Here is a 23,490-nt window from a genome sequence, read left to right on the forward strand (position 1 = left end):
GTTCCATTTTCTTTAACCCCTTAAGGACACATGACATGTGTGACATGTCATGATTCCCTTTTATTCCAGAAGTTTGGTCCTTAAGGGGTTAAATGAATGTTAAAGGAACACAGCAAGCAGTATAACTTAAAGGGATTCTCCGACCCTTTTTTTCCATTTATGATAGTATAACGCCCTATTGGCATTAACCTATCAGTCCAAAACGAAAGCACAAAGTAAGTTTTTAAAAGGAGTTTACGTATCTTAAATCGAGCGTTCGGCGAAGCATTGCTTGACACACTCTGTGTAGCGTCACGGAAGGTGTGCTGATCCATAGTGAAAGCCTTAGATAGGACCATTTTACCCGTATAGGGCACATGTGCACCCTCTGAACCAGCAACGGTAGAGGGAGGGCAGTGATTCGAAAATTTGTGGATGGGATTGGGAGGAGGGAGTGAGTGGACACTCTCCATTGCAGTGCACGCTGATGACAGAAGTATTTTATGCACAGAATTGACATTAAGCAGTTGCGTGTGCCAGAGTCCCTGGACTTTCCCAGTGTAATTTTTTTTAAAAATGGATTTACAGCTTAGCTGGATCCCGAAAGGCACCAATACAACTACATGCCCCGTTTGGCATTTACCTGGGTTCGCTAAATTATAAATTCAGCTTCCCCTTTTACCAATATCAGTTTTGTCAGAAAATAATTCTGTGACTGAGCAGTGTCAGCCAACAAACTCACAAAATGAATTCTGCTAAAAGAAGTTAGAGGAAGTAAGGACTTCTTCTTTAACTATATCTTTTTAGAGGTGCCACACTGTGTGCCCCACTAGAGAACTCTGATTGATCATGGTGCTTAAGGTGCCCCTTTAAAGATTTAGCAATTGACATCACAAGTATTGTTCGTCCCAGCAAAGCCAGGGCTTATATTGCTTTGGAGGAAAAGAAACAGAACTTTGGGGGAGATTTATCAAAGCATGACATTCTGAGTGGAGCAAAGTTCTAAATATTGAGCAATCACCATGGAAACCAATGATATCAGCAGGCACATTCCACTGGGGACTAGTCCAGTTTTTCAGCTTTACACTACTTTTCAGAGCATGACACCTACACATTGTGTTTCCAAATACTGTTTAGATTAGTCACTAAGTACCACATTTTAGCAAATGAAATCTAAATCTGGCATAATTCTGCTAAATTCACAGCGTGATTATTTGAGACCCAGTTTTGACATTCAGATTTCAGTCACTAGAATTCTGAGTTTAGTAAATAATCCCCAATGTTCAATTACAGAAATGGGCAGAGATTATCCCCTTAATGATCACATGACAGTCTATGCCACCATGCAGTGCAGGGCTTTAATACCAGTTGACCGAATAGATCATCATGCATTAAAGGGATTAGAGTGTTAGGTATTCAGATCTGTATTCTGAACATTATAGTGCCCTCTGGTCCCCTCCTCCCTCATGCCTCCCCTCTACTGTAACAGATAAAGGGCTCAAAAAACCTTTACTCAGTTACCCGAACGGTGCTGGGTTTGTGCGCCCCCTCCTCCGACACCATCTGACAGGGGGACCTAATGCATATTAGGGCCTCCCCATAGGAAAGCATTACATTAATGCTTTCCTATGGGGTTTTCACTGACGCTGAATATCCTCATGCAGAGTGTGAGGACGTCCAGCATCGTTTAATGAAATCAACAGCATCTAGAATCCTATCTGCACATACATATGTGTGGCCGGTGCCTTTAACCCCTTAAGGACACATGACATGTGTGCCATGTCATGATTCCCTTTTATTCCAGAAGTTTGGTCCTTAAGGGGTTAAAGACATAGATAAAGCACCATTTAATCTCAGCATACCACTTTTTGCTAAGGAATGATACTATGATTACTAGATGCAAGATATTTCAGGCTAATCTTTGAATGAATTATTTTTTTCTGCTTGAATCTTCGATTCCACTCTGTACACTTGCTAATGTGATAACAAGCTGTTTAATTTATTAAAACCAGGGTGTATAAGACTAAGAGGCAGCAGACCTCACTAAACGAGCACAGATCGAAATGTATCATGCAACAACCTAGGCATAATTACATGTTATGATTTACAACAACTATGTTTACTGGATCTAACAAATAGTATCAATTACATATTGATACATCACTTGCAAACAAAGGCATAATTATACACTACTAACAATAACAATTGTGGCATCTCACCTAGGAAACATTACTAGCTGTACATTGATACATTTTTTGCAACTGCAAATTTTGCAAAAAAATTAAACAATTCTAATGGCACCTAGAAACGAGGCAGGCTAACTCATTTATCAAATATAGATCCAGTTTTTTAATCATCACTTTGAGCACTTAAGCACCATTACTAATAAATATAACTTATTTTATTCTGTCGACCTAGTAAAACAATAAATGTTATGTTTTAAAATTCTATAAACTTTTTTTTTCACTACTACTTCCCTAGTTACCTGGGTTATCCCCAGAAAGTGTGTATTCCCTGTTCTTTGGCTTCCATTTTCTTCCAAATTTCAACAGTCACTCTAGTGACTGTTTTAGTCCAGCAAAGTAATCATTGCAGTTTCTCTCTGCATTTTCATTGTTTTAAATTGCAGGACCAAGGGGGAGCAGGGACACTGGTCTGGGTGTCAATAGTCTCCCTTTAAAAGTACCAGCAGGGTTGATTTCCTATTGGTACCAAGGATCCCCAGGTATCATTGGATACCTGAGTATACCTTCTTTAAATTGGAGCCACACTTAGTGGTCCCAGACTGGTAGATGAGCTAAGTGCAGTGTTTACATTGAGTGCTACACATAGCTCATGTAATCCTTTTAAATGCAGTGGCTTAGTGTGATTGTGCTCAGCCGCAGTATCTGCATAGATTTAAAGGGCTATGTTAATTCTGAGCTTGTATGTGTGTGTATGTGTGTCCATGTGTGTCCATGTGTGTCCATGTCCTCTGTGTGTAACTATTATGTGTGTATTACATTTTCCTTCAGATTAATAGTTCTTACACTCCTCCTTACATACACAATATTCACATTACATCATATTTATTTTAAAAATAGGCTTTACTATTTTTAATCAGGCTTGTTGTCCAGTATGGCATTAACTTAAATATCAGTGTCTACACGTTTTCATCAGGAATTGAAATCAATATCTACTCTCTGGAGGCAGGGGTACTTAGGATTTTTTTACTCCGTCAAAGGTTGAGAAACACTGATTTAAAGCACAAAATTCTTACCAAATGGTGCTCATTCAGATGAAATTACTTTGTTTTGCTTTTAGAAAATGTTCCAAAAAATGTCTTAGAATTACAAATCCAGTTGAAATACAGAAATTTTCATTGATTACATTTGGTGAATTACCTCTTATCTGTCTATCTAATACAGGATGAAAAGCTTTCTCCTTTAACTAACAATTTAATTAGCTCATGCTTCTCACACCCTGCCCAAATATAATGGAAGGGGAGTGAAAAAGCTTCCATCCCCCAATATAAAGAGAAATTATGAATGTCAGAATTTATTTCAATGATATATACATTTTCCAGCTGAGTTGTCAGATGTGCCATGATTTCCTGGACACTTTACATTTTCACATAGAGAGGCTATGTGTAAAAAGCATTCTTCTATAATATGTATCATTTAATTGATGCATGGCAGATATCAACTAATCAAGGCAGCTCCTTCCTCTTCCATTGAATAGTTGATTGCCCCATGTGAATTATACTGTAGTTTTTGTATAGTGCTTAATTCATGTAGAAGATACACTATGGGGCCAATTGGTAAAACTCCATATTGCAAATTACTGACATTGAAATGGTAACATTGTTGACATGGAATAATTTTCCAACTTAGCTATAGTCACATCACAGCTTTGCATATTTAGCCTCTATCTTGCAATTCACATTTCAGTTCCACACAGTTCAGTTTAGTAACTACCTTTCCTATTTACTTTCCCGTTTCATTATTGTATATGATGTGATACATGAAAAGTGCTGACCCACAGCATGTGGAATCTATATGGAATAGGAAGGAAATTGTGTCATTAATCATTAAGAGGAGTTGTCTAGATTCGCTAAGAGATGATTTTTTTCCTGCATTTACATGCTACATATAAACCCCTTGAGGACCAAACTTCTGGAATAAAAGGTAATCATGACATGTCACACATGTCATGTGTCCTTAAGGGGTTAAAGGGCAGCAGGTTTTGCATCCTGCAATCAGTGCAAAGAAATATTTGTCTGTGATAAAATGGGTTGTTCACTAAATTGATCATTCAAAGTGAACTCAAGGTCAATCTCAAATTTAAGGCCCGAGTAGCCAAACTGAGAGCATGCCAATTTGCTTATTTTAACCTAAATTTGAATTTCTCCTTTAAGTCTCACTTTAGCAAATGACCCCGTAATGTGTGAATTGTGAGGAAGTGAATTTCAAATTTAAGGTCAAAATAGATGAATTAGAAACATTCTCCAAGTCAGATATGAATCCAGTTTGGCTTGTGTGGCCTGAACATTTTAATTGATTGACTTTTGTGAGTAACTCTGTTATTAGTGACTCCATTAACTCAATCCAGGCTCACACGTGCCCCATGTACTTTTAGTGAGTTCACTTTTTAAAGCAAGTTACATTTATATATTTATTTTTGAATATCACAGTTTATAATTATATTAATTGATAGCAAACAACTCACATTTTCAGGGTAGGGCAGCATTGGACAGATGTATATAAAACAGGGTGTATTAGTATGCTTGCCCTTAACAAAATAGTTTCCCCACTCCTACCTGCAAGGGGGTAGGGTCAATTGCTCATTCCACACCATGATGTTTTTTATATAGAGACCTCTCACAGGGTTTTACAGCCACACACACTTGCCTGTTGTTTGCCTTCTTGGGAAGATTATGAGACATGTTAGCTACTCATTGGCTTTTTTTCCTGGGGTAAATTTTTATTCTGAACACCCACTGTAAGACTGGGTTTTAAAGACTTGTAATTTGAAAGACTCTTCCTTGGAATCAAGAACCCTTGAAGCAGAGGGGTTTGTCCCACTACCATTCTCGAGCAAAGCAGTTGTTCTTAAGAAAGTGGTGAATGGCAACTACTACCACCTGCATGTCTCTTTTACACAGACTGCCACATGCTACTCTTAATGCAACCAACACGGTAAGTTTTTTAATACATTCTTTCAGCATCGATTACCTTGGTGCCATATTGATTTTGTAGTAGTGTAGTAAAAGTATTGTCGTGTTTGCCGTGTTCTAAAGATACTTTTTAGACTGTTTTCTGAATTTTACTTTTCTTTCAACTGAATTTGTAATTATATTTAAAAAAAAAAAAAAAAAAAAAAAAAAAAAGGTTGCTCTGTTTTAGTTTTGTCCAATGACTCTGGGTGGGTTCTGACTGTAATTGTCGGATCCACCACGTTTTCGTTAAATTTGTGATCCTTAGAGGGTCTTGGTGGCTGCCCTGAATTCTGACTCAATCGATTTCATTTGTTGCAGTAAATGATTAGTATATACCTGTTTTAACAAGTACCCATCAGCGTGAAAATGTGATGTAAGTCCAGGAAAATATAGTAGCTCTGATACCCTTAGTTTTAACTTCTCTTTAATAAGGCCAAATCTGTAATTTTGCATGTTCATAGCGTGTGCAGAATTTGTGTGTATCTATGTATGTGTGTGTGTGTGTGTGTGTGTGTGTATGTATGTGTGTATATATATATATATATATATATATATCCACTAGTTCTTCGCTCTGTCACTTTAAGAAATGCATCTTAAATAGTTGCATAGCTTAAATAGTTGCATTTGCTGTCGATCCAAAAGAAGGCAAAAACCCAGTTTGAAGCACTTTCCATTTTGCTACAACCTAGGAAGAAAATCTTTCTTGATCCCATAATGGCAGTCAGATGTCTCCTAGGATCAACAATTTAAAAATGATATCCCTGATTATGTGTTTGCCAGTATTCATCCAATTGATGTTTAAACATCTGTTCAGATTCTGATAAAACAACCTCTTCAGGCAGAGAATTCTACATCCTTATTGTTTTTACTGTAAAAAAAAAAAAATTGCCTTGCCTTAGACTAAATCTCTTGTCTTTTCCTTTTCCAATCTAAATGTGTGACCATGTGTCCTGTTCATTTTGCATAAAACAATGAATTTTGTTGAAAATTGCTTATACAGCAATAATGCAGGTAGAGCCTCTAGTGCTTGTCTGGTAGCCCACCACTAGAGGCAGTCTTAATCCTCTAAAACTGCAATATTTGCAGCTGCAGGGTTAAGGGGACCGCGACCTTGCACCCAATTTCGATGGGGTCGGGTGCCTATTGTCTCTTGAAAATCTTAATATGCTACAATCCGATTAATAGTGAATGAACTCTTGTGTCACCCCTTTATTGACCAGATGTACTATAATCTGCCAAGTTTAGCTTGGATTACCTGGTTAACTAAATGTAGCATACTACAGGGCTGTATTTGGTAAAGAATGCAATCCACATTTTCCTGATTGTAGTCCTGAATTGTGCATTTTTGTAATCATAGCTGTATTTTCTATTTTATTTTTTTAATAGTGTTTGTAGTATTCTGAAAGTTCCCTTTTGGAGACCTTAAATCGGGACCTGAGAAATTTGTTTTGAATCTAGTAGTCGGCTAAAACAGTTAGGCGCTAGGTGTTTGTTAGTTTGAGGGGAAAAAAGTACTGAAAGATTTGAGCTACGAACACTCTACATTAGAAAACATCTACCTGTTTATAGTTTTCTGACTGTCTGCAATTACCGTATATACTAGAGTATAAGCCGACCCGAATATAAGCCAAGGCCCCTACTTTTACCCCAAAAAACTGGGAAGACTTGAGTATAAGACTAGGGTGGGAAATGCAGCAGCTACTGGTAAATTTCTAAATAAAATTAGATCCTAAAAAAATTATATTGAATATTTATTTGCAGTGTGTGTATGAGTGCAGTGTGTGTGTGTGTGTTGCAGAGCCTTGGTGGGGGGTGGGCAATTTTTTTATTTTTTTTATTTTATTTTTTTTATTTTATTTTTTATTTTATTATAAAAAAAAATGTTTTCGTCCCCCCTACGTGCTTGATACATGGCAGGGAGGGGGGCTCTCACTCCCTGGTGGTCCAGTGGATAGGCACTGTGTAGGAGGGGGCTGGCAGAGCTCTTGCCTCTCCTGCAGCTCCTGTCAGCTCTATCCTCCTCCGCTGCGGTCCGTTCAGCACCCCTGTCAGCTCACACTGTAAGTCTCGCGAGAGCCGCACTATGACCCCGCGGCTCTCGCGAGACTTACAGTGTGAGCTGACAGGGGAGCTGACAGGAGCTGCAGGAGAGGTAAGTGCTTCCTGCCAGCCCCCTGTCTGTATTATGGCAATGTAAATTGCCATAATACAGACAGTGACTCGAGTATAAGCCGAGTTGGGGTTTTTCAGCACAAAAAATGTGCTGAAAAACTCGGCTAATACTTGAGTATATACGGTAAGTAGGCACACTTACTGGTTACAGAAAGTGATAGATGCATTTATTTTGCAGGATAAGTGTCACTGTCTGGCCAGTCATTTACTGTATTGACCCAGAAGCATGGAGGGTTGGGATTTCATAACTTAATTCTATATTACTTTTCTGCACAATTATCCCAAATAGTAATGTGATATGCGGCCCCAGGTAATCGCAGATGGGTTCATTTAGAGCCGGGTCTAATAAGTTCTGATTTAACATCATTCTACATGTGGCTTGAAAAGTCTTACAGGACAGTATTGTCCAGCAATATTAAACCCACTCCACATATGGGACAGAATGAGAACGAAGTATAAACTCACTAGCACCCCGTCCCCGATGGCTCGGGTTTTGCGTAATGTGAAATTCACCACCTCAAGATTTGGTACTTTTCCTATTGTCCGGTAAAGAGGGAGGCAGCAATGTCTTCCCTGACATCCTTTGAGCAACTATGTAATGGTGGGGAGTATAGAAAGGACTTGAGAGGGCAGTGATTTTTGTGAAAGATGCAAAAAAAAAACAAATATGAACACTAACTTTGGCCAGGATGTTTAAGTGGCTGCTAAAAGAAGACTGGACATACCCCTTTTTGAATACCATGGCTTGTCTACTTTTACAAGTGGAATGCCGTGATGGGGTTAACTTTCATTACTGGGCTGCCGTATGACCTCAGATCAACATAGGCCCAGCAAAACTAATCTGGCAAATTTCAATGTGTAAAAACTAAATAGGGAACGATCTTTATTGGACCTTTTTATAACGTTTAACCCCTTAAGGACACATGGCATGTGTGACATGTCATGATTCCCTTTTATTCCAGAAGTTTGGTCTTTAAGGGGTTAAAAACACAATGAGTGCAATGATGCCTCCTATTGTAACCGCAGGCGGTTCCCTTATTTACCACTATAATGTCTTAAAGCATAGAACTTAGTAGGGCTAACCATACAGATATCTTGGCCATAATTTTATATAGTTAGTAAGAGATCCTCTATTTAACATATATAGATAATTGAGAATACAATATAAAATAAGGATTGTCTTGGAAGCAATAGTTTTGTCTTTTAGATATTTATTATATAAAAATATAAATATATACATATAAAATCCATTATAGCAGAGTTTATAAGATGAAATTAAATGCTTGCAAATATCATTAATAGATTAACATACCCTTCTGAACATGTCATCATGTCAGCCTCTCTGTCATTTTAAGATGGAGCAGCGTCTGTCTCCAAGTCTCTCCTCTGTGTTAACATTTAAAAGTACACCTATTTATACCTTGGGTGTCGTCATTTTACGGTCACTGTAGTTCATATATAAAAAAAGTAACACTTCTTTTACTTAATTCATTTTAGGACCTCCACTAATTTGGCAAACATACAAGGCCATAACTAAAGGGTGCATACGTCATGGAAATTTTCCTGACTTAGTTCAAGATGGCATCTTAAAGTCTGAATAGCTTATCTGTTGTTTATACTAAGACGTAAGTGCACAGTCGTGGGAGATTCCCGGATTTGGGGAAGTTCCATTAACTTGGGGTTACCACAGTATATTGTGTACTGAAAGAGTCGTAGCATAGCCTTGAAGCTTGTTTATCCCCTTGAGGACGCTAGACGGTTCAGGACCGTCATCGGCATTTTTCCCTTGCCGACCGATGACGTTCCTGAACCGTCCTAAATTTAAAATGTACTTACCCGATCGCTGTCGTTCCCCCGGCGGCGATCGGCGGTGCTCCCGTTGTGGGGAGACTGCCTGCAGCCCAGACAGTCTCCCCATGGCGGATTAGGACCCCTGTGGCCATGTGATCTCCCAACAGGGCGACCACATGGTCACAATAGGTGTCCATGTGTCTGCCTGCAGGGGGACTGTCTGTGCTGACAGGCAGTCTCCCTGCAACTGTAAAATCCTAAAAATAAAATAAAGTTAATGTTAATAAAAAAATATTATTATATATGTGTATATATGATATATAGACATATATTATACCTATATAATATGTCTATATATCATATATATATATATATATATATATATATATATATATAATGTCATGCTAAGTGTATTTTTATATTAATATGTACATATATTAATATAAAAATACACTTATAATTAAATTACACACGTGTATATATATATATAATCTATATATAATAACTATATATATTGTGTGTATATATATTATTATAAAATACAAATAATAAGTAATTTAAATTAAATGAAACATGTAAAAATAATAATAAAAATGTAAAAAAAATTATATCTATAAGAAATTTTATTCTAACTGTATTTTGATATTAATATATATATATATTTATATCAAAATACACTTAGAATGAAATTGTATATATAAATAAATAAAAAGAATATGAACTATTCATATGTCCATATACAAAATTACATAAATAATTATATAAATATACACGTAGACTTTAAATATATAAATATGCATATATATTTAAATTCTGCGTGCGTATTTATGTAATATTTTTTTACATAATTACGTTATTTTATTGATTGCAATTTAAGGGACCTGCCTGCCAACCCAGGCCGAAAGTCCAGAGAATTTAATTTGCTATCACTGTATTTTACCCTGTAACGTTCTACGACACCCTAAAACCTGTACATGGGGGGTACTGTTTTACTCGGGAGACTTTGCTGAACACAAATATTAGTGATTCAAAACAGTAAAACATATCACAGCGATGATATTGTCAGTGAAAGTGACTTTTTTTGCATTTTTCACACACAAACAGCACGTTTACTGATGATATAATTGTTGTGATACATTTTCCAGTTTTGAAACACTAATATTTGTGTTCAGCAAAGTCTCCTGAGTATAACAGTACCCCCCATGTACAGGTTTTATAGCGTTTTTGAAAGTTACAGGGTCAAATATATGGGTCAAATATTTTTACATTGAAAATGGCCAGGTTGGTTACGTTGCCTTTGAGAGCGTATGGTAGCCCAGGAATGAGAATTACCCCCATGATGGCATACCATTTGCGAAAGAAGACAACCCAAGGTATTGCAAATGGGGTATGTCCAGTCTTTTTTAGTAGCCACTTAGTCACAAACACTGGCCAAAATTAGCGTTCAATTTAGTTTTTTACTTTTTTTTACACACAAACAAATATGAACACTAACTTTGGCCAGTGTTTGCGACTAAGTGGCTACTAAAAAAGTCTGGACATACCCCATATTGAATACCCTGGGTTGTCTACTTTAAAAAAAATATGTACGGGGGCGGAGCCTGACCTGCGAGCCGTGCAGACGCATCTGCCACGAGCTCCCGCCGAGAGGGCACAAACCGGGGCAAAATCAGTGGCTGCCCAGCACACAGTTAACTAAGGGTACATCACCCACGTCGGGGATACCCTCCGGAACCCAACGGTGCCACCCCGGAGCCCATCGAAGCTCGGAACGCAGAGATGCAGATGCGGCCTACTGCGGCTGAAGCCGGGGAGAGGCGGCCGCTCTCCTCGGCACGAAAGCCCTTAAGCGACCATCCTCCTAGCTACCCCCCCCCCTCTGGACCGGCGGGGGATATCCCGGTCCTCAATAGTCACAACGGCCAGGTAGGAGACCTAGCCACAAGCCAGATTAGTGTTTCTGATCCGCGGGGCAAAGCCAAGATGGCCGCCCAGCACTCACACAAAGCGCAGACCGTCCAGCCACCCAGGTCTGCAATGGAGAAATTCAATAGCCTATGCACAAGCTTCAGAGACACCCTGGTGAGCAGAGGAGCGACCCATCGCCAAGCAGAGGCACTGGTAACCAAGTGGATACGGCCTGCAGCACGCCGCAGCTATTATCAGCAGACACCAAGCGCATCCAAAATGGCTGTCCGACAATACAGGCACCAACGGGCCCAGAGATTGAAAATGGCGGCAGGCGGGATGGGCGCACGCTTACACCTGCAAACCATAACGCCCGGGGTTACACAGCAAACGCAATCTGATACCTCACCTGCCCAACATCGCGACCTCCAGCGTAGCAAGAACCGGTTATACACAACAAACGAGGCAACACCACAGACCGCGGGGCACCACACCCCAAAAGATAACGCTGGACCCGACCCCAGAAGCGGCACCGGCACACCAAGGGACGACAATGGTGAGAAAGAGTGGGACAATATCCAGGATTTACCAGTACTAGGCATAGGCTGAGACACCCATTATGCCGCCCCACGAAGGCATCCCTAACCTGGACTGCTAACCATGCTTGTTCTTGCATTCATATATTAAAAAAAAAAAAAAAAAAAATGTGCACTGTAAATGCTTAGCAACCTCTCTTCTGAGGTCGTTGTTTTGGTTATTACTTATTTGGTTTGGTTATTATAGTTATTGCATATTTTAATTTTGTCACCACTGTACTCTAGCAACTGACAATCTAGCTTGAGCCCTAGCCTAGCATAGCCAGCAAACATGTACTGCCTGTTTAGACTGACAAAAGCCAGGCTTAACCAACCCACTAGATTACCTAACATGTCCTCTAATGTATGGATTAATCTTCACTATGCCTATACATGCCTTATCTCTCATCTCTATCACTCCTCTGAATAAGCTTTCCTGATATACTCTATGTACTCGCTAACTTAAACAAAACGAGAAACCAACCTGTTGAACTACAGCTCACCTTAACTTCTAAACTGTGCCAGATCACTGAACCAACTTGTTTATATAAAAATTGTGCAGAATATTACGCATGCCAGCCAACTGTTAAATATATGCTTGTCAAATCTGTATGCTTGTCAAATCTGTTGGGGCATGACAAGCCCACTTAATGTATTTTCATGCACGCTAAAAATAAAGAATTAAAAAAAATATATATGTACATGTGGGGTGTTATTCAGCGATTTATGACAGATAATAGTGTTACAATGTCACTATTGATACATTTTAAAAATGTATGTTTTGAAACCGCAATATCCTACTTGTACTTATAGCCCTATAACATGCAAAAAAATGGCAAAAAGCATGTAAACACTGGGTATTTTTAAACTCAGGGCAAAATTTTGAATCTATTTAGCAGTTTTTTTCATTCGCTTTTGTAGATGAGTAAAAGATTTTTCACATAAGTCAAAAAACATGTATTTTTTCAATTTTTCATCATATTTTTTCATTTTTTAAAAATTAAATTACATGAGATTATATAAATAATGGTATGTAAAGAAAGTCCCTTTTGTCCTGAAAAAAACAATATATAATTTGTATGGGAACAGTAAATGAGAGAGCGGAAAATTACAGCTAAACACAAACACCACAAAACTGTAAAAAGATGCCTGGTCGCAAATGTACAACATCGCAAAAACAGTCCGGTCCTAAAGGGGTTAAGCATTATTGTTGTTGTAATTAATCTGGGACAAAATGGCGCAAACATATTATGCACTGAGGTTATTGCTTAAAGAAACATCTATGAAAAACATGTTCCATTTCTAACACCTTGTCAATTTGCAATATCTCTTAAAGACAAAGTACACAGTTTAAGAAATACAACATTTCATTCTAAAACTTGTAATATTTGCATTTGCCCATAACACTATGTACAGGTTTCATCGGACACAGCATACAAATATGTAAGTTTTATTGCAGAGAAAGCTAACCATATTATGACATACAGTTAACATGCCATGCAGAACTTGTAAAATAACAATTTCTCCCACTTTAGGTTTATTAATATTAAATTATGTTCCATATAGAACAATTTGATGTGAAATGAAAGCCTGAAATTTATATATGTGTGGGTGCACTTAATATAAAATAAGCAAATTATTATTGAACAGACATAAAACCCAAATTCTAGTTTTGTTTTGGTCAGAACAATTGCCTTAAGGGGTTAATGAACCCAAAATCTATCAAACAGAAACATAGAATGTGACAGCAGATAACATTTATTCCAATTTAGTCTGCTCAAATTTGTAAATACTTTAATTCGTCTGTTATATCTAGGATAGTATTATGCTTAAACTCCTTTACTGCGTTAACCTCTAACAGCTGGAAGGCTATTCCATGCATCCACTACCCTCTCAGTAAAGTAATACTTCCTGATATTATTTTTAAACCTTTGTCCCTCTAGTTTAAAGGAACACTATAGTCACCTAAATTACTTTAGCTAAATAAAGCAGTTTCAGTGTATAGATCATTCCCCTGCAATTTCACTGCTCAATTCACTGTCATTTAGGAGTTAAATCACTTTGTTTCTGTTTATGCAGCCCTAGCCACACCTCCCCTGGCTATGATTGACAGAGCCTGCATGAAAAAAAAACCTGGTTTCACTTTCAAACAGATGTAATTTACCTTAAATAATTGTATCTCAATCTCTAAATTGAACTTTAATCACATACAGGAGGCTCTTGTAGGGTCTAGCAAGCTATTAACATAGCAGGGGATAAGAAAATCTTAATTGAACAGAACTTGCAATAAAAGCCTAAATAGGGCTCTCTTTACAGGAAGTGTTTATGGAAGGCTGTGCAAGTCACATGCAGGGAGGTGTGACTAGGGTTCATAAACAAAGGGATTTAACTCCTAAATGGTAGAGGATTGAGCAGCGAGGCTGCAGGGGCATGTTCTATACACCAAAACTGCTTCATTAAACTAAAGTTGTTCAGGTGACTATAGTGTCCTTTTAAGACTGTCCTCTTGTTGTAGTAGTTTTCATTCTTTTAAATATAGTCTCCTCCTTTACTGTGTTGATGTATTTAAATGTTTCTATCATATCCCCTCCTCCCCCCCCCCCCCCCCCGTCTCGTCTTTCCTCCAAGCTGTACATGTTAAGTTCCTTTAACCATTCCTGGTAAGGGGTTGTGTTTGTGGTTTTTTTTTTTTTTAAATCCTGCAATCCATGAACCAGTTTAGTAGCCCTTCTCTGGCTCTATCTAAAGTATCAATATCCTTCTGAAGATACGGTCTCCAGTACTGAGTACAATACTCCAAGTGAGGTCTCACCAGCGTTCTGTTCAATGGCATGAGCATTTCCCTCTTTCTACTGCTAATACCTCTCCCTATACAACCAAGCATTCTGCTAGCATTTCCTGCTGCTTTATTACATTGTCTGCCAACTTTGTCATCTGAAATAATGACCCCTAAATCCCTTTCCTCAGATGTTGAGATTAGGACTCTAACAAATATTCTGTACTTTTGCCCTTGGGTTTTTATGCCCAAAATTGCATTAGTGTTCCTTCAAGAAGCTAAATACATTTCCAAATCTGCTTTGCTTCCAGTTTTGGCTATGTTGCCCATAAATTTGAGATTCACTTTGAATTCCTGACAAGTCTCAGTGTACAGTGGCTGATGGTGAAATAACATTATAAAAGGACAAATTTATAATTTGTTTTTTTTTAAGTAATATTTACATGTTTAATAAGACAAGTTTCCAAGGTTGACAAAATGTCACTGCACCTTAACTGGAAATTTGCATGATTACAAGATGCTGGGAGAAAATGCACCCTTCAGGCAATACTTGCTTTTACAATATGTTACAGTATCAATGGAACAATGTAGGCACTGTAACTGCTTCATCTTATTGAAGTGGTTACAGTGGCATAACCAGAGTTTAGGGAAGAAGAAAATGTTGTTCTGATGGGGAAACCTTGGTTCTTGCGTTCATGTGGATGTCTCTTTGTTCATGTGGGTGCACCTTTTCATTACAATGGTGTTCTCTGATGGTAGTGGTCTTCTTTTTAGCTACATCCTAGTGTAAATTGGCTCCAGAAATGAGTATAGTATGTGTATGCAATCTCAAATCTAACAATGCACCTGGCCATACAAAATTGTTCAAGAATAGTTTGAGGAACAAGACAGAGTTCAAGATGTTGCATTGACCTCCAAATTCCATGCATTTGAGCATCTGTGGGATATGCTGGAACAACAAATTAGATTCATGGATGCCACACCTCACAACTTGCAGGATTTAAATGATCATCTTGGTGCCAGATACCACAGGACTCCTTCAGAGGTCTTGTGGAGTCCATGCCTCGATGCATCAGTTATTTTGTCAGAATGATGGGGATCTATGGGATATTAGGCAGGTGATTTTAATGTTGTGGAAGATCAGTGTAGTGTTTTGAGTCTCCTAATACCGTGCATTGTTAAACTGTTTTTTTAATGCTAAATTAGAATTCCCAGCATCCACTCTGTGCTGTTTGAGTTAATGAGCCTGAGCAGCAATAGGCTGGGATGAGTCAGTATAGCTAGAAGGAAGTGTGTAATCTCTGCCTCAGCTATACCTTCAGTGGAGAGCAGTTTGTGGGAGACCAGGGACCCAAATTAATTGTCAAACTGCTTAAAAATAGTTTGAAGTTATAATGCTGTCCCTCCATTCAGCGTTAAACACTAACCAATGCAATGAGATGAAATGTTGATCTTGCTTGGATTGTCCCTTTTTAATTTTCTGCAAATTTCTGAGAAAAAGAACTCCATTGGTGGACATGCCTGAAAAGCAGCAGGCCTACGGATTGAGAGAGAGGTTAAAGGAACACTATAGTCACCTAAATTACTTTAACTAAATAAAGCAGTTTTAGTTTATAGATCATTCCCCTGCAATTTCACTGCTCAATTCACTGTCATTTAGGAGTTAAATCACTTTGTTTCTGTTTATGCAGCCCTAGCCACACCTCCCCTGGCTATGATTGACAGAGCCTGCATGAAGAAAAAAACTGGTTTCACTTTCAAACAGATGTAATTTACCTTAACTCCTTAAGGACCGCTGACGGTTCAGGACCGTCAGCGGTAAAACGTGCGTTTGGACCGCTGACGGTCCTGAACCGTCATAACGGTTTTGGGCAACTTACCTGATCGCCGTCGGTCCCACGGCGGCGATCAGCTCTCCTCCCGGTCCAGGGGGACTGCCTGTCTGCCCGGGCAGTCCCCCCTCGGCAGATCAGGACCCCACGGCCATGTGATCACTCGATCACATGACCGCAATAGGGGTCTGTGTATCTGCCTGCAGGGGGACTGTCTGTGCTGACAGGCAGTCTACCTGCAAGTAAAAAATCATAAAATAAAGTGTAAAAAAAAAGAAATCAGTGTGTAAAAAAAATATGTATGTATATATGATATATATACATGTATTATATCTATATATACCTATATATAATATATGTATATATATAATATATCTAATGTCACACGAAGTGTATTTTTATATTTATATATACGTATATTAATATAAAAATACTTATATTTAAATTACACACGAATATATACAATATATATAATAACTATATATGGTATATATATATATTATTATAAAATACAAATAATATGTTAATAAAAATAAATAACAAAAAATAAAAATAATTTTTAATAAATAAAAAAATTATATATATATTACATTTTATTCTAACAGTATTTTGATATTGATATATATATATATATATTTATATCAAAATACACTTAGAATGTAATGATATATATATCTATGTATAAATAAATAAAAATAATACAAAATATACATATGTCCACATACATAATTACATAAATAATTTCATAAATATACACGTAGACGTCAAATACATAAATATGTATATATATATTAAAATTCTACGTGCATATTTATGTAATATTTTTACCTAATTAAGTAATTTTAATGATTGCAATTTGAGGGACCTGCCTGCCAACCCAGGCCAAAAGTCCAGATAATTTAATTTGCTAGCACTGTGTTTAACCCTGTAACTTTCTATGACACCCTAAATCCTGTACATGGGGGTACTGTTTTACTCGGGAGACTTCGCTGAACACAAATATTAGTGTTTCAAAACAGTAAAACATATCACAGCGATGATATTGTCAGTGAAAGTGACTTTTTTTTGCATTTTTCACACACAAACAGCTCTTTCACTGAGGATATTATTGCTGTGATATATTTTACTGTTCTGATACACTAATATTTGTGTTCAGCGAAGTCTCCTGAGTATAACAGTACCCCACATGTAGAGGTTTTATAGTGTTTGTGAAAGTTACAGGGTCAAATATAAGGCTTGATTTTACTTTTTTTTTTTTTTTTTTAAATTTGTCAGATTGGTTAGGTTGCCTTTGAGAGCGTATGGTAGCCAAGGAATGAGAATTAGCCCCATGATGGCATACCATTTGCAAAAGAAGACAACCCTAGGTATTGCAAATGGGGTATGTTCAGCCTTTTTTAGTAGCCACTTAGTCTCACACACCGGCCAAAGTTAGCGTTTTTTGCATTTTTAACACACAAACAAATATAAATGCTAACTTTGGCCAGTGTTTGTGACTAGGTGGCTACTAAAAAAGACTGGACATACCCCATTTTGAATACCCTGGGTTGTCTACTTTAAAAAATATGTACATGTTAGGTGTGTTTCGGGGATTTATGACAGATAACGGTGTAACAATGTTACTATTGATACATTTAAAATATATATATATTGAAACGGCAATTTCCTACTTGTATTTATAGGCCTATAACTTGCAAAAAAAAGCAATAAAGCATGTAAACACTGGGTGGTTTTTAAACTCGGGACAAAATTTTGAATCTATTTAGCAGTTTTTTTCATTAGCTTTTGTAGATAAGTAAAAGATTTTTCAAGTAAAAGTCCAAAAACATGTTTTTTTTTTTTTTTAATTATTTTTTTTAAATACAATATATGACATAATATAAATACTGGTATGTAAAGAAAGCCCTTCTTGTCGTGAAAAAAACAATATATAACTTGTATGGGAACCGTAAATGAGAGAGCGGAAAATTACAGCTAAACACAAACACCACAAAAGTGTTAAAACTGCTCTGGTCCTTAACGTACAAACATCGCAAAAACAGGCCGGTCCTTAAGGGGTTAAATAATTGTATCTCAATCTCTAAATTGAACTTTAATCACATACAGGAGGCTCTTGCAGGGTCTAGCAAGCTATTAACATAGCAGGGGATAAGACAATCTTAATTAAACAGAACTTGCAATAAAGAAAGCCTAAAAAGGGCTCTCTTTACAGGAAGTATTTATGGAAGGTTGAGCAAATCACATGCAGGGAGGTGTGACTAGGGTTCATAAACAAAGTGATTTAACTCCTAAATGGCAGAGGATTGAGCAGTGAGGCTGCAGGGGCATGTTCTATACACCAAAACTGCTTCATTAAGCTAAAGTTGTTCAGGTGACTATAGTGTCCCTTTAATTTATGGCAGAGGCACTTTGTTACAATTTGTTTTCCAATATGACTGTTACTATATGACTTTCTAGTGTGGGGCAAAGACAAGAGATGGTTAACATACTTTCCATCCTCTAAAACGAGTGTGTCATGCTTTAGCAGGCTTTCTGATGCGGTCTGGAAAAGGTTGAAACCTGTCAGCCAATCCTAGTTTTGGAAATTGTAGACTAAGTGCGTTTAGGGGGGTGGGAAGTGTTTTCACCTGTCCAACTGATTTTTCTATATACATTTATTGTAAGCTCCGCTCTTAGCAATATAACCACTCTTGACAGCATAACCTCACTTGGTGCTGTTTTTGTATACCTCGCACAAAAAAAACTTCAGAAAAAGACACAAGTGACATAAAAATTAAGGAGTGGTTTTTGTATGTGTTTGTCTTTTACATTCGCTTCACTGACAAGTCTTTCCAGTTTTATTGCTCTCACTGTTTCACCTTTGGAATCCCTTTTGATAAAAATACAGGTAAGACTTAACAACGAACACGATATATGAGTAAACTTGTAGGCTTTTTATTTTCTGCTTTTTGAAAAACCATTATATCGCTGTTTGGATCTTTCCTGCCAACTGGCTACATCCTAGTATAACTTGTCTTTAGAAATGTCGTGAGTATAGTGTGTGTGTGTGTGTGTGTGTGATCTCAAATCGTAATGTTAAAGACATGTTTTTAACTTTTAGAAAATATTTTAAAAGGCTCTGTTATAATGTACTTGTATAAACTATTCAGCCACAACTTTAAAACCACTGACTTCTTGAATTTCATGTACATCAAAACAACTTTAATGAAGCAGTTTTGCTGTATAGATCATGTCCCTGCATTACCATAGCTCAATTCTCAATTCTCTGCCATTTAGGAATTAAATCCTTTTTTTTTTTTTTTTTTTTTTTTTTTTAATACTCTCACCTCCCCTGAGAGTATTAATTTAACTCCTAAATGGCAGTGAGACTGCAGGAGTATGATCCTTACACCAAAATTGCTTTTTAAGGCTAAGGTTGTTCTGGTGACTTTAGCAATGATCTCGGCAGAATAAATGGGAACTGCTCATTGATCCTAATGTTTCCACACTGTCAAAATGTAAGTTAACAATTCTTCCTCGACAACATTTTACTCTTGTTCAAGCGGAACTGTCACTTTTCTGAAATTTACCCCACTGACTAAATAGATTGGAAAACACTTATATCTTCTGGCAGTAACCCCCCTCCCCCCCCCCCCCCTGTATTTTGACAAATTGTTTTAGACTGTGGTATAATACCCGCACCTTTTGGTCCCAGAGACATGCCATGATCTTCATTGTAAGACTGTTCTGCTGAGGCAGGACACCTGAAATGATATTCACTAAACCATGGCAATCCAGGAATTCACCAGGAAGTTAAAAATGGTAGGGGATAGTCAACCTTCGGCACTCCAGAATTAAACTCTAACTAATAACCGTTCCTGTGGAACTCACTTCCCCCCCTCCGTTAGATGCTCACCCAGTCTCCACTCCTTTAAAAAAAAAAAAAAAAAAATCATTAAAAAACCCACTTCTTTATAAAAGCGTATCAATTAACCTGTTAATAGCTCCCGACTGATTCCTCTCTTGCAACTGTCATTAGTCTAATACTATCTGTTAAGAACGCTGGTATAGTAGATACCCTGTTTGCCTACTCCTGCTGAGCCCGAGTGATTATAGCTGCAGTTCGGGTGTAGATTCGAACGGTTCCAGACAAATGCAGCATCCAAGTAATTTCTCCCCAGCAAGTAGACAATTACCCAAACATGAGCCTAGACTTCATGAAGGGTACAACAGCGAAGAAGTTTAATGGTGCCACACTGGCTTTTATGCAAGTCCCCATGCAGGTGTCACTCCCACATGGACCTTGTGGGGAACAGGGACAAAAGTTTACAACCAATGGCAAAACAGTGACAAAGTGTGACATTCCCAATACAAACAGACAATTCCCTCCTCTCTGCCTATGAGCTAACTGATTTTTTTTTTGGTCACCCAAAATTTTAGAAAGTACCCTAAAACACATAACTTCCCCATAAATGTCCTATCCCCTGATGGCCCTGATGTGGGTGACCAACATATCCAAAAATCACCCAGATAAGTTCAGGCGTTTTCAAATTTTATGGAAGTCCCATTTGTACCGACTACACACAAGGCTCCTGCCTAGAAACCGTTCCATGAGTTTAGGCTGTGTGGTCGGTCTATTTTGAAAAGTCACAAAAACTAAATAATACACAAATGGATCCCCCTGGCGCATAGTAGCGATTGTTCCCATTGTTTGTGGTAACCAAACTACTGAACAGCACTCTCCTAGCTGTTCAGGTAAAGGAAGCAGGCGTTTGTATAGTTTGACCGGTGTTCAGGAAGTAGAGTGTCCAATTTTTAGTTCCAGACATTCGACGACCAAGTCCTGCTGCCTCCTTTCATGCAAACAAGATGGCCACCATTTTCTCTCACGTGGCGTTCGGCTATACGAACGGCGGCCACTCAGGGAGAGCGCTTAATTAACGGTTTTCCTTTGAAGATAATGAGCCAGGGGGGTGGGGGGGTGGTCGGTGTTCAGTAGTTACAGCTACCAAACCAATAAAACATGAAAAGTCCCAAATGGCATGCTATTTTCTTCACACTATCCTCACCTTTTGTGTCCCTTTACCCCACTCCCTCTAGCATGTAAGCTCATTGAGCAGGGCCCTCAACACCTCTGTTCCTGTAGGTCCAAATTGTCTGCTGACAACTACATGTCTGTTCCTTCACCCACTAAAAATCGCTGCAGAATTGGTTGGCGCTATATAAATGTAACGGATCACCTGGCACCCCGACCGGGCACCTCCGTTAATGGATGCTCCTAGTGCTTCCTTAGGACTCCAGGCACTCTGGCAGACACCACAATCACCGAATCCAAGAAACCTTTTTAAATTCTCCCAAGCATATGAATGCTGTATACAGCCGAATAGGACAAACCATGCAAATAGGTTTCCACTCCTAGCAGTCAAACTGGAACAGCATACAATAAATCCTTCCCCCAATAATGAGACGACACATCACTTTGAGGGTAAAACAGGAACTCTGGACTGGCTCATCCAGCCTGGCTTTTATTACACTAATCCACATACAGGCCACACCCAGGGGGAGGCATAAAATAACCAATCACATACATGGTTCAGCCCACACATCCCCTCCCCTCAGATAACATTAAACTCAATTATCCGGTACACTTTTTCAGCCAAGTTCTGGATGTACCCCAAAACCCGGGGGTACACCTTTAAATCCAGCATCGCTGGATAGCCCTTATTCAGGGGGACAACATATCCAAAATTCAAGTAATTCGGATGAATGGTTCGTGAGATATGGGGTTCTAAAGATTTGACCGACCGCATGGGTAAAGTATCCGAAAACAGTTCCATGCATTTTGGCCCTGCGGTCGGTCACAAACAAGGGAATGAAAACAGACGAATTGCCTGTGTTATAGAGCCTGGAGAGGGTTTGAATGAATTCCCTTGTTTATGGGGTTCTTTCTACCGAACGGCGGATCATTCGGTAGTTTCCATACGAATTTCTGGAAGTATGGAGGTCTCAGCGGTGTTTGCCTAGTCAAGTGTCCGATTTTAGTTCCAGACACTCGACGGCAAAACACCGCTGTTCGGTAGTTTAAGATGGCCGCCGCCACGTGTTTGTTTCCCGAATGGCGGCCACCCAGAGGACAAAGAATACATTACACTGATTGCCAATTACCCGTTTGCAACATTGTTGCAAACTGTAATTGGAGGCACACTTATTCCTGGGTGGTCTGGTTGTTCGGTAGTTTCACTCAATATAATAAATGGAGTGATTCTACCGAACAATCAGAAGAATGCTGCATACATATCCCAGGTTAAACTTAATACACATATAATATTACAGGCAGTACACTAGAGTATGTATCACAGTCTTAAAGGGACAGTAGTCCCAAAAGTCCCAATATGTCCATAGATGCTGTTAAAAGGGCCAGTAGCAGCAATATACAGTACAATATGCCCCAAATAACCCAGGGGCCATAGTCAGCAGGTAGGAGGCTAGCAAACAGGCTTCTCCAGGGCCCAGTGGCGAGGTTGGTTTCGCCACAATAAATAACATAATAATAATAATAATAATAATAATTAATTTGACCTAAAGCTTACAATTTTCTGGGGAATGCCTAACATGTCATATTTAAAGGGACACTGTAAGTACCAAAACAACTTTAGTGTGATGAAACCTTTTTGTTGTATAGATCTTGTAGTTTCTCTCTACAAAAGGTAAATCACTTTTGTTTCTGTTTATGCAGCCTTGGCCTCACCTCCCCTGGATCACACCTACACTCTTCATGAGAAGAGAGAGAAAAATTAACACCGCAGTAGATAAGAAGAAAACTTAAAAAAATAAAAAACTTTAACAAAATCAACTATTTTGTGTTTGGCTGTGTGAAGTGTGGCTATGGCTGCATAAACCGAAACAAAAGTGATTTTTAACTCTTAATTGTCGGGGGATTGACCATTGAAATTGAAGTGGCAAAATCTATACATGAACCCTTTCATAAAAGGGTTACTTCAACCCATTTTCATTAAATTATTATTATTATTATTTTTTTTTCTTTTGTTATCTTATCGGTCTGTACAGATGTTTAACCCCTTAAGGACCAAACTTCTGGAATAAAAGGGAATCATGACGTGTCAGACACGTCATGTGTCCTTAAGGGGTTAAACCGCAACTAGATGCATACTTGCAAAAGCATAATATTCAAGGCAGTTTTTTTCAATTGTAGGCTAACTGCTTCTTGATCCAAGGATAAATCTGCCATTCTTGGGTCAAGAAGGAATTTTTTCCTAGTTT

General features: G+C 38.2%; 1 protein-coding gene across 1 annotated transcript in view; it reads left to right on the forward strand.

The window, feature by feature from the left end:
- The first annotated feature begins 4,774 nt into the window (after positions 1–4,774).
- The window catches only part of C3H12orf50 (chromosome 3 C12orf50 homolog), a 32,189-nt gene continuing 13,473 nt past the window's right edge, over positions 4,775–23,490 (forward strand). The window contains exon 1 of the mRNA XM_063445160.1: positions 4,775–5,156. Coding sequence (XP_063301230.1) covers positions 5,085–5,156 — 72 coding nt within the window. The 5' untranslated portion in view covers positions 4,775–5,084. The remainder of the gene's footprint in view (positions 5,157–23,490) is intronic.

Source organism: Pelobates fuscus, chromosome 3, assembly GCF_036172605.1.
Source record: "Pelobates fuscus isolate aPelFus1 chromosome 3, aPelFus1.pri, whole genome shotgun sequence".
Classification (NCBI taxonomy): domain Eukaryota; kingdom Metazoa; phylum Chordata; class Amphibia; order Anura; family Pelobatidae; genus Pelobates; species Pelobates fuscus.